Source organism: Corythoichthys intestinalis, chromosome 10, assembly GCF_030265065.1.
Source record: "Corythoichthys intestinalis isolate RoL2023-P3 chromosome 10, ASM3026506v1, whole genome shotgun sequence".
NCBI classification, from domain to species: Eukaryota; Metazoa; Chordata; class Actinopteri; order Syngnathiformes; family Syngnathidae; genus Corythoichthys; species Corythoichthys intestinalis.
Window position 1 is genome coordinate 10,221,891 of NC_080404.1, and position 13,807 is coordinate 10,235,697.

The 13,807-nt window shown below is 40.0% G+C and overlaps 1 protein-coding gene across 1 annotated transcript in view; it reads right to left on the minus strand.

The window, feature by feature from the left end:
* rab23 (RAB23, member RAS oncogene family) overlaps positions 1–11,654 on the minus strand; it is a 30,136-nt gene extending 18,482 nt beyond the window's left edge. The window contains exons 1-3 of the mRNA XM_057849042.1: positions 11,334–11,654; positions 3,608–3,844; positions 3,448–3,533 (exon numbers count right to left, since the gene is read on the minus strand). Of these exons, the coding sequence (XP_057705025.1) occupies positions 3,448–3,533; positions 3,608–3,762 (241 nt within the window). The 5' untranslated portion in view covers positions 3,763–3,844; positions 11,334–11,654. The remainder of the gene's footprint in view (positions 1–3,447; positions 3,534–3,607; positions 3,845–11,333) is intronic.
* Between the last annotated feature and the right edge of the window lie 2,153 nt (positions 11,655–13,807).

Sequence of the window (13,807 nt, forward strand, 5' to 3'; positions counted from 1 at the left end):
GTCACCCACCTGTGCCTCATTGTCTCCCATGTTATCCCATGTCTGCATTTATGAAACATAAATACAGACATGTGTTCTCGGTTCTTGTTGCATCAATGTCTATTTGTACGTCCAAGCCAAATTCCTCTAAAAAGTGATATTTTGTTTTCAACTTTTTATTTTATTTTGCTGTTATTAAAGCATTTTGAGTTCCCACACACCCCGCCTTGCCTTTTGTTTTCCCTGCGATTGTGTCCACCCTGTCCTTGAAACCTGACACCGCCTGTTTCGGCCAGTCACTCTCACACGGTACGTTCAGCAACAGCATGCAAAACACAATCGCCACATGAGAACCCGATTCTGTGTATCAAATGCAACTGCTTAGCGCAGCACAATAAAATGGCCATGGCTAATCGTCTATCATCTTACAATTGTTGATTCTGAATAGCGTCCGCACTATACTTACGCTTCCATGGATGCCCTTGGTATACTGTCATAGCCTGGAGCATCGCAGCTCCACGCTGTGACACAGCACACCCTGCTCTGGTTGCATTCACAAACGAAGCAGGGTGTGCTTAAAGCGGACTGAGACCCACAATTTTTTTTTTCTTTTAACCTGTCCTGTTCAGCTGCTTGACACGGAGCCAGCGCAGCTCATCCCTCCTCCCGCAGCCCAGTAAGTGGGCCATCGCCACCCCCAAGGGATCCAGGGTGGTTCCCCGGGCCACCTGCGCCCCCATCAACCTGCCTTCAGGGATGGGAAGAAGGAAGCAGGAGAGCGCCGAGAAGCCGCCGTTAGATCGGAACCCTAACCTCACCCCACTCCCACGGCCGGCAGCCCAGGCAGAGAGGAGGCCCAGCCCTGGGAGCCACGCTATAGCAAAAAAGTGTGGGACCCACCTACTACCCTATTACTGTGGTTGCCATGTCCCCGACTGGCAGCCATTACCCAGCACTGTGATTGTGTGGGGAGGGTAGTGCAGTGTATGCATTAAAATAGAAGAGCTCGGCTTGGGGCAGTGGGACCGCTGCATGGAGGTTCTACCCAGCTGCCCGTCCCACCGCCCCTTGCTTAAGCTCCTCCACGGAGTATGATGTGCATGGTGCATTAAAAGAGGTGCGGGAATGGCGGGGCCTGACGTGAGAAGGCAACCGTGAAGTCAACCCCCGCAACAGGTCCCATCCATCCTGCAACCTTGGAGTGTGATGCATTAAAATCAAGGGGGAGCCGGCTCGGGACTGTATGGCCCCGTCCTGACTCTCCCCGGAGGGATGAATGAGTATGTAGGTGCCAGGGTGAAAGATATTTACAGTTCAAAGTGAGAAGTGCGTGAATTAAGAGGCAGGCTCCCGCAGGCGTGTCCCCGACTGCCAGAACCACCGGCTGCAGGGCGGGGGAAGCACCAGGACCCCGATCAACCCCCGCCCCAGACCACCCCCAGCGCCCCCCGCATCCGCCCACCCATCCACCCGAGCACCCACCCCGCACCCTGGACAGGCGCAACACCGAGCGCCGGAGACCAGGGAGACTCACAATTTTTGAGCGGACCAGAGTTCGGTTGTTTGGTCCGAACTAGAGTTTGGATCCACGTTCACATTTAAAAAACAAAGCGGACTATCTGGGATAAAGAACTCTGGTCTGTTTAAAACGGACCAAACAGTGCTAGTGTGAAAACGCCCCTAATTGACTGGCTGGCAGACTGACTTGCGGACAGACCATTTGGTTCATAGACTGACTACTCTTTCTCATGTTTGATTTTTTTTTCAAATGGTATACGCATGTTCAGTTCTAATAAAGAAAAAAAATGGTTTAAATAGAAGACATTCCGAATACTTTATTTGTCATTAGTTTTATTTGCAAAGAAATTGTAATCGTTATCGGAAAATCGGGTTTGAAAGAAAATAATTGGGATTTCCTTGTTACGTAAAATCGATCAACCCGAATGTACATCAACTTTATGTTTATTACTAAAATACCAAAATACATTATTTCCTGCATCTGAACCATCTAATCAAAAGCATTATTTTATTACAGCTCTTTTAACACATCTATATTTATTGTGTCAGCATTCCAACACCATTGCTAATTTACATGTCAAATTAGAGCAGGGCGGTAAACCAATTTACCGTTACCGAAATTCTTCATGATGACCGACGTAATTTTGACCATGTCGGTAAATTCGGTAATTTAATAAAAGAAGAAAATATAGTCTTTTCATCCCGCTTTGACTCTGTGTTGTTCGGCTGTGTTCATTCCCCTTTAAGAAAGCAGACAGTGTGCTTACGTTTGGAGTCACATGGTTTTCAGGAAGCCAATCAAACAGAAGCCCAGTAGGCTAACGCTAGCTGCTAACGCTAGCGGCTAACGCTACAAGTAAACGGGATGAAGTCGGGCTTAAGTTAGCTTCGCCAAATTTTCACCCGACATTAAGTAAACTCTTGACGGGTTCCAGATAGGGATGGAAAAACCGAGGCTTTCTGATACAATGAACCACTTTTAAGACAATTGCCCTAAATTGAATCACTGTTTGACACGCTGCAAGAGCTCCATCTACTAGATAAACAGTGCACGTTTCTTTTTAAAAGTAAAGTTGACAAATTGCCTCAGCATTACATACAGTATCTTCAATAGAATTAAGTGGATGTCGTCTATTTCAACCAGGAGATCGGGTCGTCATTAAGTGTGATTTACACAATTAAAGTTGACCTCTTTAAGCCTGTGTCATTGCTTTTGTCTGTGAAGATGTGTTCAAAGCAGTATTTGTAATACACGACAGTGCTAGTCTTGTAAGTGGCTCGTCCTACATGACGGGGAGTAACTATGTATTGTTTATTTTTTGTAAAAATTACAGTACAATAAGCACAGTGCTTGGGAACAGGAATATTATTTATTGAATACTGTAAGGATTTCCAAAATCATAAGATGTAAATAATTGAGCCGAATAAAAGAAAGGAAAGGTTTGTGAAACATTTTATTTTTTAATTAAGTATAATTTCTGGGGGGCGGGTGGATGTGTCGTATTTGTATCCATTCTAAATATCTAAACGTATGCCACTATCTAGTGTATAACAATGCAGAATGAATTTAATGAAATTCAAGTGATGATATTTTTCAAGTCATACAAGCTGTTATAAATGTTCACACAAGAATTCTTATTGTTTTCCAAGATTTTTTTTAATACTTAATGTTTAGACTGCATGTGCAGTTGTTAAATTGAAAGCTGGTAAATAAATTTAACGAGAAACTGTTAATTTGTATTCCATGCATTGATTCAAATTTTCAAATTAGATAAAAAATTGCTTGGGCGAATTTATCGTCATTTATCGTTATCGAGGTAAATCTGCTCAATTTATCGTGATACGTACTTAAGGCCATATCTCCCAGCCCTATGTCAAATACAAAGAATGGACAAGAGATATGCTGAGCTATACTGAATAACTCATTGTCATTACATGCTTGCTTCTTACCACGGTAGTATGCCTTAGTTATGGCATCAAACTCCTCCTGTCCAGCGGTGTCCCACAACATAAGGCGAACATCTTCGTCATTGACGCTAAAAATCAACGAGACAGCGCATGAGATGAGTCACTGTCACATCAGCATAAATCAGGGTCTCATGTGGCCTACATTATCTGCCTTTCGAGGAAGTCCACTCCAATAGTCTTTTTGTAATCCTTTGTGAAGACACCCTTGCAGTAACGCTGGATCATGCTGGACTTCCCCACAGCACCGTTGCCCACAACGACCACCTTGATGGCCACTTCCATGTCCTCCTCCAGCATGGTGACGTAGCCTCAGTTGCTCCTCTCACTTTGACGTTGATGGAGCACTTATTCACCAATGTGTAGCATAGACGTAAACCCTCTGAAAGCATAAATACAGTCCAGTGTTTGAATACACTGACTGTATTAAAAACAAACTATCCATTGTCGGTAACATGTTATAAACATTTCAAAATATTTGTCTACTTCTGCTCACTGTTCAGCTTTCTAATACAATAAAAATGACAAATGATATTACATAGAATTTTGTGTTGGCTATTAGCCCTGGATCTCACCCGATCTGCACCTGCTGAGGAAAGGAAAATGCACTACACTGCAGCACTACTCTTCGATCAGACTTAAAACAACAGCAAATAACTCCCAATCTTTAAATCTGTGTTGTTACATGATCAGTTTAGATAATGGATATCCCAATCCAATCACGTGATTCGAAATCGGGCCGATCGCGCCATTTTTCAGAGGATTGGAATCGGCTATAAAGGATCAGCGTTTTTAATGAAAACAATATATTTATGGTTTTCTGCTTCATGCTCCTCTAGCCTCTCACTCTCCCTCCTGCTGCTTTTCTTGGTCAGCAGAGCACTGTAGTTTGCTAGTTCGTCACACATCGGCGCCTTTGATCTTAGAGCTACTAGGGTCCGCTGACAAGATCAAAGCTACAAACCTGTCAATCATCATTTAGCTTGTTACACACTAGCGGCTGGGGCAACTCATTGCGTAAGTGAGAGGCTGTTCACAGCAGTGTGAGCGGCTTTGAGTGGACTCACTCAATGAAGCATTTAATAAAGACAAGCATTTTCTATGTTATTCTTATTTTTAAAAAGTTCACATTATTAAGGCGGCACGGTGGGACAGTAACATGTTTAAAACCTTTGTTTGAAAAAACAAAAAAAAACTTTTTTTCGGCACTCGGTATAAGCTTCTCAAAATTAGCTGACTCGGACTCGGGTGCACAAATATGTGATCTGGACATCCCTGTTCTAGATTATTGGTAAAATATGCAGATTACAAAGCAGAATGCAGAACAAACATCCCAATTTGTTTTTAGCATTTCTATAAGTAGGTATGATAAAACATCAGTTATTAGAGTTTTTTGTTTGAACATATCTACAATGACCATAATTCTCCACCACATGTCACATGACATGAGTACATACTGTATAATATATTACATCATTTGACATGCAGTGAAAGAACATTAGAGTCACTTTTTTTGCTAAATGGGCTTTAAAATCAATTTATGTAAACTTCCTTACATAGTAATCCCATAGAAAATCTATGGCTAACCTGTCAAATGACAAGGAATAAAACAGTCCAGAGAGATTCCAATGTGCGCCTGCTTGGAAAGGCTATGAATTTTATAGTGGGGTTGTTTGTACAAGCTGTCTGACATGTGTGTTTATTCTTCCATTGGCACAGCAGATTGCAGACTAACGCATGGCAACTTGGACTGTGACAGGCGTGCGGCTGCTGGGTGTAGTGCTAAATAACTATTGAGGGAAAGCTGTTCCCTGTGGACACTGACAGCATGGCCAGGATGTCCAAAAGCCTGGAATATTTCCACTCCTAAGCAGAGACATATTTGAAATTCAGAGAGGTTACACAAGCGAAACAAGCCTGTAAATTTAATGTCTACGTGTAATTTGAAGTAATAGAATCTGGTAGGTTAATACAGTGGGGAGAACAAGTATTTGATACACTCCCAATGGGGTTTCCCATTGGCAGTGTATCAAATACTTGTTCTCCCCACTGTTTGTGGGTTCGTATTACTGCAGCCAACTGCACCTAAATGTTTAAAAGTCCATAGACAATTATATACAGGCGGGGGCAGAGCAACTTGCTTGTTTAAATTTGGCGCCCTGAAGCAATGGTTGCCCTGAGGATGGTAGGGATGGACTTATTTGAGAGGGTGGGGCGTAAAGTTTGGTTCTTAACTTGCGTTATTTATTTTGTGTTCATCTTTCAGAAACCCAGTGAGCATCATGGAGTGGACGAAGTTGGAACGCGCTTTCGCTGTTGAGGCATTTTTTTTCAAGCGGTCGCTCAATCATTGCGCCGCAATGTGCATTCCATAGACACTTCAATATCGCCTCCCGTGGTCATGCTCTTGGCCGGCAGTTGATTGTTTCATGGGTAAACAACAACAAGGATACCCCAAAACATTGACGCGGTGAGACAATATCATCTCCCCGAATACCCGCAAACAGGCATCTGCTCTTGAGTTGTCTGCTGGTCCAGTGAGACGAATCCTCCATGAAAAATTTAAATTTCATCCCTAAAAATTAGCTATGGTGCAGGAACTTAATCCAAGAGATTTTATTGCTCGTGAAAATGCATGCGAGGCGATCTGGGAGGCCAGGCTTCATTTTCTTTACATCACCCATTTCCCCGAAGTTGTTTATCCATGAAACAATCGACTGCCTGCTAAGATCACGACCACGGTGGGCAATATTGAAATGTCTACAGAATACAGGTTGCGTATCAACGATGGAGCGACCGCTTGAAAAAAAAAAATCTCAACAGCGAAAGCGCGTTCCAACTTTGTCCAGTCCATGATGCTTATTTGTATTTCTAAAAACGTCAAGAGCCAAACTGTAAACCCCACCCCCTCAAATAAGTCCATCCCTACCATCCTCAGAGCAACCATCGCCTCAGGGCGCCAAATTTAAATAAGCAAGTTGCCCTGCCCCACCCTGTAGAAGAATATTCAAAGAAACCGTTTAAAGGATTTCCATCTTTGTGTTAAAAAATGTCATTGTGATGATGTATAACCTAAGTATAGGCACAGTTGTCAAAGTTGTTGTTAACTTTTTTTAATGCCCGACAAGACTTGCGCGCACACACTAGATATTATCAAATAGCAACCTAGATGACGTGCTACATTAGAAGTCCAAGTTACAAGTCCCATACCATTGGCTGCGTGAGCCCAGAGTGATCATGGGACACATAGTCCATATACCACATTGATGAAATAAAACCCACCATGACTGCATGGATGTTAAGCAGGCCAAATCACTCCATACCAGTGACTATAGATAGTACTGCAAATATTGTTATTCAGTACGTAACACCTATGGACTCGGACCACAAATAGGATGTTTTTCTCATATGGTAAACATACCTGCTATGAGAGTAATAGCAATCAATAGTGTGCCCTGCCTCACTTTACAAACAGTAAAGATTGTTCTCAGCAATTTTATACAAAATTTCTTCAGATCAGTAAGAAGTAAGCATATAAATGTTATGCACTATAATGCATGTTTATATGATGGCATTGTTATTTTTGCTTGTTAGCAAAACATAAAAAAAAAAAAATAATAAAAAACACTTGTATTTTTTGTTTCAGAGCATTAAATGTATTGAATCGAATTGAAAATCGTGTCCCTCGTATCGAAAATCGTACCGAACCGTGACTTATTTGTATCGTTATTGTTCTCATGTTAAGTATTGCTATAAGAAAATTGAATCACTCATACTGAACCAAACTCTATCACCTACCTTCAATTATATTCACCTCCTGCGCCCCCCAAAATAAACCACATTAAAAATGTGAGAATTGTTACTAAAACACAAACAAACAAATTCAACACTTTTTCATACATTGCAAGATCTTGTATGGAAGCATATGTTATTCTGAAACGTTGCCCTTTCTGGGTGTGACAAGCCAGTTCAGGTTTTCAGATGGATTTAGAAATACGTGTAAATTAAAAATTATTTGTTTTCTAGATCATAATGAGGTGTATTATTTAAAACAAAATAGATAGAGCCACTGTTATCTGTTGCACACGAGTAAAAGGAAAACCCAGATGGTTGAAATTGAAGACTAATGTGGTTTGAAACCACATTTAGAACAATTTAATTTGGTGTGAAAATACATTATTCACATAGTAATGTAATGTGAAACTGAGCATTTTCATATGATCAATGGCTTTCGCCGAATGTATTCCTTGTACAGGTCGACCCAAAAAATGGGAAGTTTTTAACAAGCAAATAAAACCAAGTTTGATGGAAGAAAAATATTTTATCTGTAGTAATTCAAACCTTAAAACATGGCATTTCAGAAACAATTATGAAATTTTCATTTTAAATTGATGTCCATTAAACGGTGTCCTGCATGAATGCATTCTTGAAATCTGACTACTGTTGAAATTTTTTTTTGCAGACATTAACAAGTTGAAGCACTGCGAGACAGTGACCTTGAGCAAGTAAACAATGTGCAATTTTAGTAACCATGGTAAATTCAGGATGAAATTCACAAAATCTCAGCTAAGAGGAATCTCAACAGCAGATTTCAAGAATGCATTCGTGCACAAGGATGCCATTTAAATAACATCATAAAAATAAAAAAATAAATAAAAATAAAAAATAAAAATCATCGTTGTTTCTTAAATAGCATTTTTAAGGTTTCGATTACTATAATTTTTTTCTTCCATCACTCTTGGTATTATTGGATTGTTAAAAAAAAAAAAAAAAAATGTCACCCTGTATTTACAGTAACTTTCAGACTATAAACCACTACTTTTTTCCTTCATTTTGAATCCTGTGTCTTACAGTCCAGTGCGTCTTATTTGATGATTTATTTGGATTAATAGACAACACTTTATATGACAGCGGCGCCATAAATCACAGGGATTAGTGAATGCTTATGACAGATGTCATTAAGTGTTATCTGGCAAACCTAGTCACTAACTCCATTTATGTCCAGCTCGGATCTTTCACATTCATTCAAAAGTGAGATAATTTGCAGGATAACACTAAATGACATCTGTCATCAGCCTTCATTAATGTTCATGACAGTGTCATGTCATTATTATGACAGACTTATCGCACCGCTGTCAAATAAAGTGTTACCGGTTAATATCTTTAGGTTTAAATATCCAGTAATACAGTAAGGACAACTGCGGTTAATAGTCTGGTGCATCTTATAAATGAACAAGTCCTGTTTTCTTGTCAATTTGGTGGGTGGCGGCTTATGGTCGGAGGCGCCTTATAGCCTATTAACCCAAATACGGGGGTTGGACATAATAATGGCAACACCTAACATTTTGGCATCATAATCATTGAACATAATTGTGAAAGAATAGCATAAGGAACATTCTAATGAAGTTGAGCATCTTAAATGGCCGGCACAATCCCCATACCTCAACATTATTGAGCATTTATTGTCAGTTTTAGAGATTCGATTAAGACGTCGATTTCCACCGACATCACCTCTTTAAGAATTAGAAGGTATTGTAACTGAAGAATGGCTTAAAATTCTTTTGGAAACAATTTATAAGTTGTATGAATCAATACCTCGGAGAATTGAGCCTGTAATTCTCACAAAAGGCGGACCTACACGTTATTAAATTAGTTTTTGTTGATTTTTTAAAGGTGTTTCCATTATTTTGTCCAATAGTTTTGGAAATCAACCAATAAACTGAATTTGACTATAAGCCACAGGATTAAAAAAAAAAAAACATTGTTGTGCGTTTAATGTTTGCAAAAAGGCACTTGGACACTCCACAGAAGTTTTTGGCAAAATAGTTTGTGGACTGATGATCCAAAGTTGAATTGTTTGGGAGTAACACACAATGTCATGTGTGGAGGAAAAATGGAACAGCTCAACGACATCAACACCACCTCATCTCCACCTTGAATCATGGTGAAGGGAACATCTTGATTTGGGGCTGTTTTGCTACCTCGGGGCCTGGACAACTTGCAATCATTAATGGAAGAATGAATTCAAAAGTTAATCAGGATGTTTTGCAGGAAAATCTGAGGCCGTCAGTCAGACAGTTGAAGTTAAAAAGAGGATGGATGCGCAACAAGACCATGATCCAAAACACAGCAGTTAATCAATTTCAGAATGGTATCAGAAGAACAAAATACACGTTCTGGAGTGGCCAAGTCAACGTCAAGACTTGAATCCCATTGAGATGCTGTGGCATGACCTAAAGGTTGAAGTTATTGCTGCCAAACGTGGGGGCACAAAATATTAAAGGTGATGGTTCACTTACATATTTTTCCCCCTTCTGTCATTGTTTGCATAGTCTCCTCATTAAAATATGAAATCCTATAAATGTTTGGGTGGTTTTAGTTAAAGCAGACACTGTTTTTTCATCTGTTTGATTTTGATGAATATTGCCTCTGTAAAGCCCTTTGAGACTTCTGTTGTGATTGAGGGCTACACAAATAAAAATTGAAAATTGAAATTGAATTGACAAAGATCAAATCACATTTGATGGGGATTTTATGCAGAAATGTGAGAAATTCCAAAAGCTTCAGATCCTTTTTCATACCACTGCAAATGCTGTGATCAGAAAGTGATATACAGTCTATAAACAGGAGTAATTTCTAAAACGCAGCACAGTAAATTTGCTTCGGGGATGTCATGACGTTTTTTTTGAGGAGGGGGAAATGTGGCATCCATATACATATATTCTCACTAACAATGATTTCAATTGCTTGATTTGACAATTGGTACTAGAGCAAGCGGTGAGAACCTCTAGGTACCTCATGATACAATACGATTTGCTATCCAAGGCTAACAATGATGTCACTATATGGCGAACGATTATCGATACATTGGTCAAGATATCATTCTAACAAAACAACTAATAAACAGAAAAACAAGCTATCTTCAATTCTTCATCCTTCTACTGTAAATTTATCTCTAGTAGACATCCAATCCATTTGAACTGGGAGGGTGGCAGCAAATAAACCCCTCCCACTTCAAACGGTTCCCTCCCACTTCTATGGCCGTCAGTGGCAGCCAATGCCAGGCAAGGAGGTAATTTTGGGCCATTTCAGGTCATTTACCTGTTGATTTTCAGTCACTTCCTGTTGATTTTGGGGGATTTTATTGGTCACTTCCTGTTGATTTTGGACTACAGAACAGGAAGTGATCTGGGAATGAATAGCCTATGACTCACACTCAACAGGAAGTGACCTGCAAATGCCTGAAAATGAACAGGAAGTGACCTTTAAATGCCCCGAAAATCGGAAAGAGTGACTGCTCTGGTTTCAAATGAACGAACATTTTTTCGCCCACTTTCATGGATTTGGTGTTTAGCGCCGTCAGTGGCAGCCATAGAGTTAACTGAGACACTGTTATGGTGGAAGATTTTGTTTGCAACTTGTAGGTTCTTTAAAAAAAAAAAAAAACACCTTCTTATAATTATAAATATATTCTTGGCATGAGCGTATCAATAACCTTTTAGGATGCAAAGTATCACGATATATCACCATTTCGATATTTTCTCACACGGCACACCCCCAACTAGAACGTGGCATCTGCTCAGATTCAAGACCTCTAATCTAAACGCAAACATTGTTATAACCACCCAGCTCTGAGCGTGCCATTAAAAGCAAATAAGAGAGAAGTAAGTCGATCTATTGATTTGTGCTTCTTCCACTCTTGCTGTCATTGTTCTGACGCCTGTAGCTTCAGCTACTGGCTTCTTCTAGTCTACAAGGAGCTTGAAAGTGGTCATCAGCTGCTGATGTAGTCACGCTGGCCAGCGGGGGTGACAAGTAAAAAAAAAAAAAAAAAAAAAAAAAAAATTATTAAAATAAGATGTATCTCTTACCTGAAATGGCGTTCGTGCGTTAGACAACATCAGATGAACTGTCTTCAGAATAAAGTGACTCTTTACGCTAAAATGACTTGAACGCGGTTAGCTCCTTCTCAGCAAAAGGAAAAAAAAACCCTATCTCCCTACTGATAATGTCCTCTTGCGAAAGCTACTACAATGAGCGAAGCTTCCTAGTAGAAATTAATACAGCCAGATCAATGTCGGTGTAAAAGTAATATTATGTCGCAATTTGACTTGCTGAAAAATCATCAGCGCCCACTGCAAGCTCTAGCTGCAGCGAGATAGCTACGTAGCGCACGAGAGCGGCTAGGTTGCATTGCTAGCTCACTAATGTTTGTTGCTAGGCAGCAGAGCATGGGTGAGTTGTTACGTCAGAACTAGAGGCACATGGGAGGATTTGTAGTTCAAAGGAAGTGTTTTTGGTACTCCAAAATTGAGTGTATTAACTAGAGAAAAGCTTGTCTGTTACCATACAAATACTGTACAGTATGTCCAATAAAGCAAAGGTGGTACATTTAAATATTTTACATATAAAATATCAAACTAATCTTTCTCTCGCTAAATTTCTTGATATTAATGATTTGTGCTCTTTCTGTGGAAATGACAAGGAAACAATAATGCATTTACTTTTTGAATGTGTGAAAACAAAAACAAAAAATTGGACTGATTTTGAAACCTATTTTAGTCATGATTCTACTGGCCCCTATAGATATTTTTCCTGAGCAAAACATGGGCGGCGACATCTTTGAGAAGTTCTGCTCCGAACTTCCGGTTTAGACAGAACAACATGAAGTGTGGTTGAAGTAAGCAGTGTGTTGACAAAGTTAAAACTGCAAAAACAAACCAGAGGAACCCACAGAATCTCCAAAAATTGATTTAGTACGACTTAGATGAGACTCCGAGACTTTCTGTGCTGTGCGTGAACTCCTGGAAGCGCCTATTTGCAGGGTTGGAAGTGTAATGTTTTGATCAGGGACCAGCTAGTAGCTACAATGTGCCAGTGTGGATCTGCCTCGCCATGCGCCTTAAATCAAATCCAACTGCAGACAATAAGGTAAGGATGTGCTTTAAACCTAAGGATCTACCCAAAAGATTGTATGTTTGTTCTTATCACTTCGTTGATCATTCGTGGACAAAATTAAAACAACCTGTGCAGCTTGTGTTAACGTGAGATGTAGATTAATACGCCGGCCACTTGAGTGACCAAAATGAGGTGAAATTACAAAAATGTTTACAGTTGCCAAATGCAGAAGGGCTGACACGGATTTTGTTGTTACAAGGAAACACTATAGACCCTACTCACCAACGTCACAGAATGACGTGTCGCTGTATCTGACCGCCATATTGTCCGTCAGTGTTTATTCGTATTCTCAATGGTTTCAATTTGTTGTGCAATTTATAGTGCAATTCATGAAAGCCCCGGTGCTTTCAGACGCTGTAAACTCATTGGATGCGTTGCATAAAAGGCGTTATGTGGAAAAGCTTCAGTCTATCCATTCGCCAGATCCATATTTGATGCCTAAATCGATATTTTTCAACCCCGTTTTCACCCTCTCTCCCTGACATCTGCTACCTTGATATCTACAACTATCTTGTTCACAAAAAATCAGCCTATTCTCACGAAAGTTTGAAAAACTTTAAGAGCAGCACTCTAAGCAACATTACCCCGTGTGACCCTTTACTTCCAATTTTCTAAAATGGCGACAATCAATAAAAAAAAAGTTGACTGCGATGGCCGACGCTTCAAGGATAGGTGGATATTGGACTATTTCTTCAATAAAACACGCAACAACTGTGTCTGCCTCATTTGCAAAGAGACAGTCGCTGTTTTCAAAGAGTTCGATGTGACGCGATATTGATATTACCGAACAAGACACGCTGACATGTACGACAACATTACAGGGAAGATACGCAGCGAGAAATTATAGCAACTTGAAGCTAGTTTAATTTCACAGCAGCAGTATTTCGCAAGAGCCCGACTGTCGAAAGAGAACGCCACAAAGACGATATTGTTGAAATTATGAATTTAAAAAAAAAATAAAGCAAATGTGACACACAGAAGGGCTTGCTAAAAGTTGTTTAAATATATTGTTCTATGTAAATCAGCCAAGGTAGCCCCCCGCATTTTTACCACACCAAATCTGGCCCCCTTTGCAAAAGGTTTGGACACACCTGTTTAACTTCTTTCACTTGGTACCAGCTAAATATTATTCAAAAAATAATGATGGTGGAAGAAATAGGCATCTTGAATTTGAAACTGTATGTTGTCGGCGATTAGCCTCGCAATGATCTTAATTGTGGTTGTCAGCCCAAAACTCTCTAAATATATATTAAATGCATCTTACCAGATATAAAATGACTACTTCATAATCTGTAGTGATCGTTTGGTGCCCAGTTTTCTCTTCGAATTGCAGCAGTCCATCTTGCTCTCCTCGCCGGGTCTCTCGGAATACGGTAGAACAAGTCTC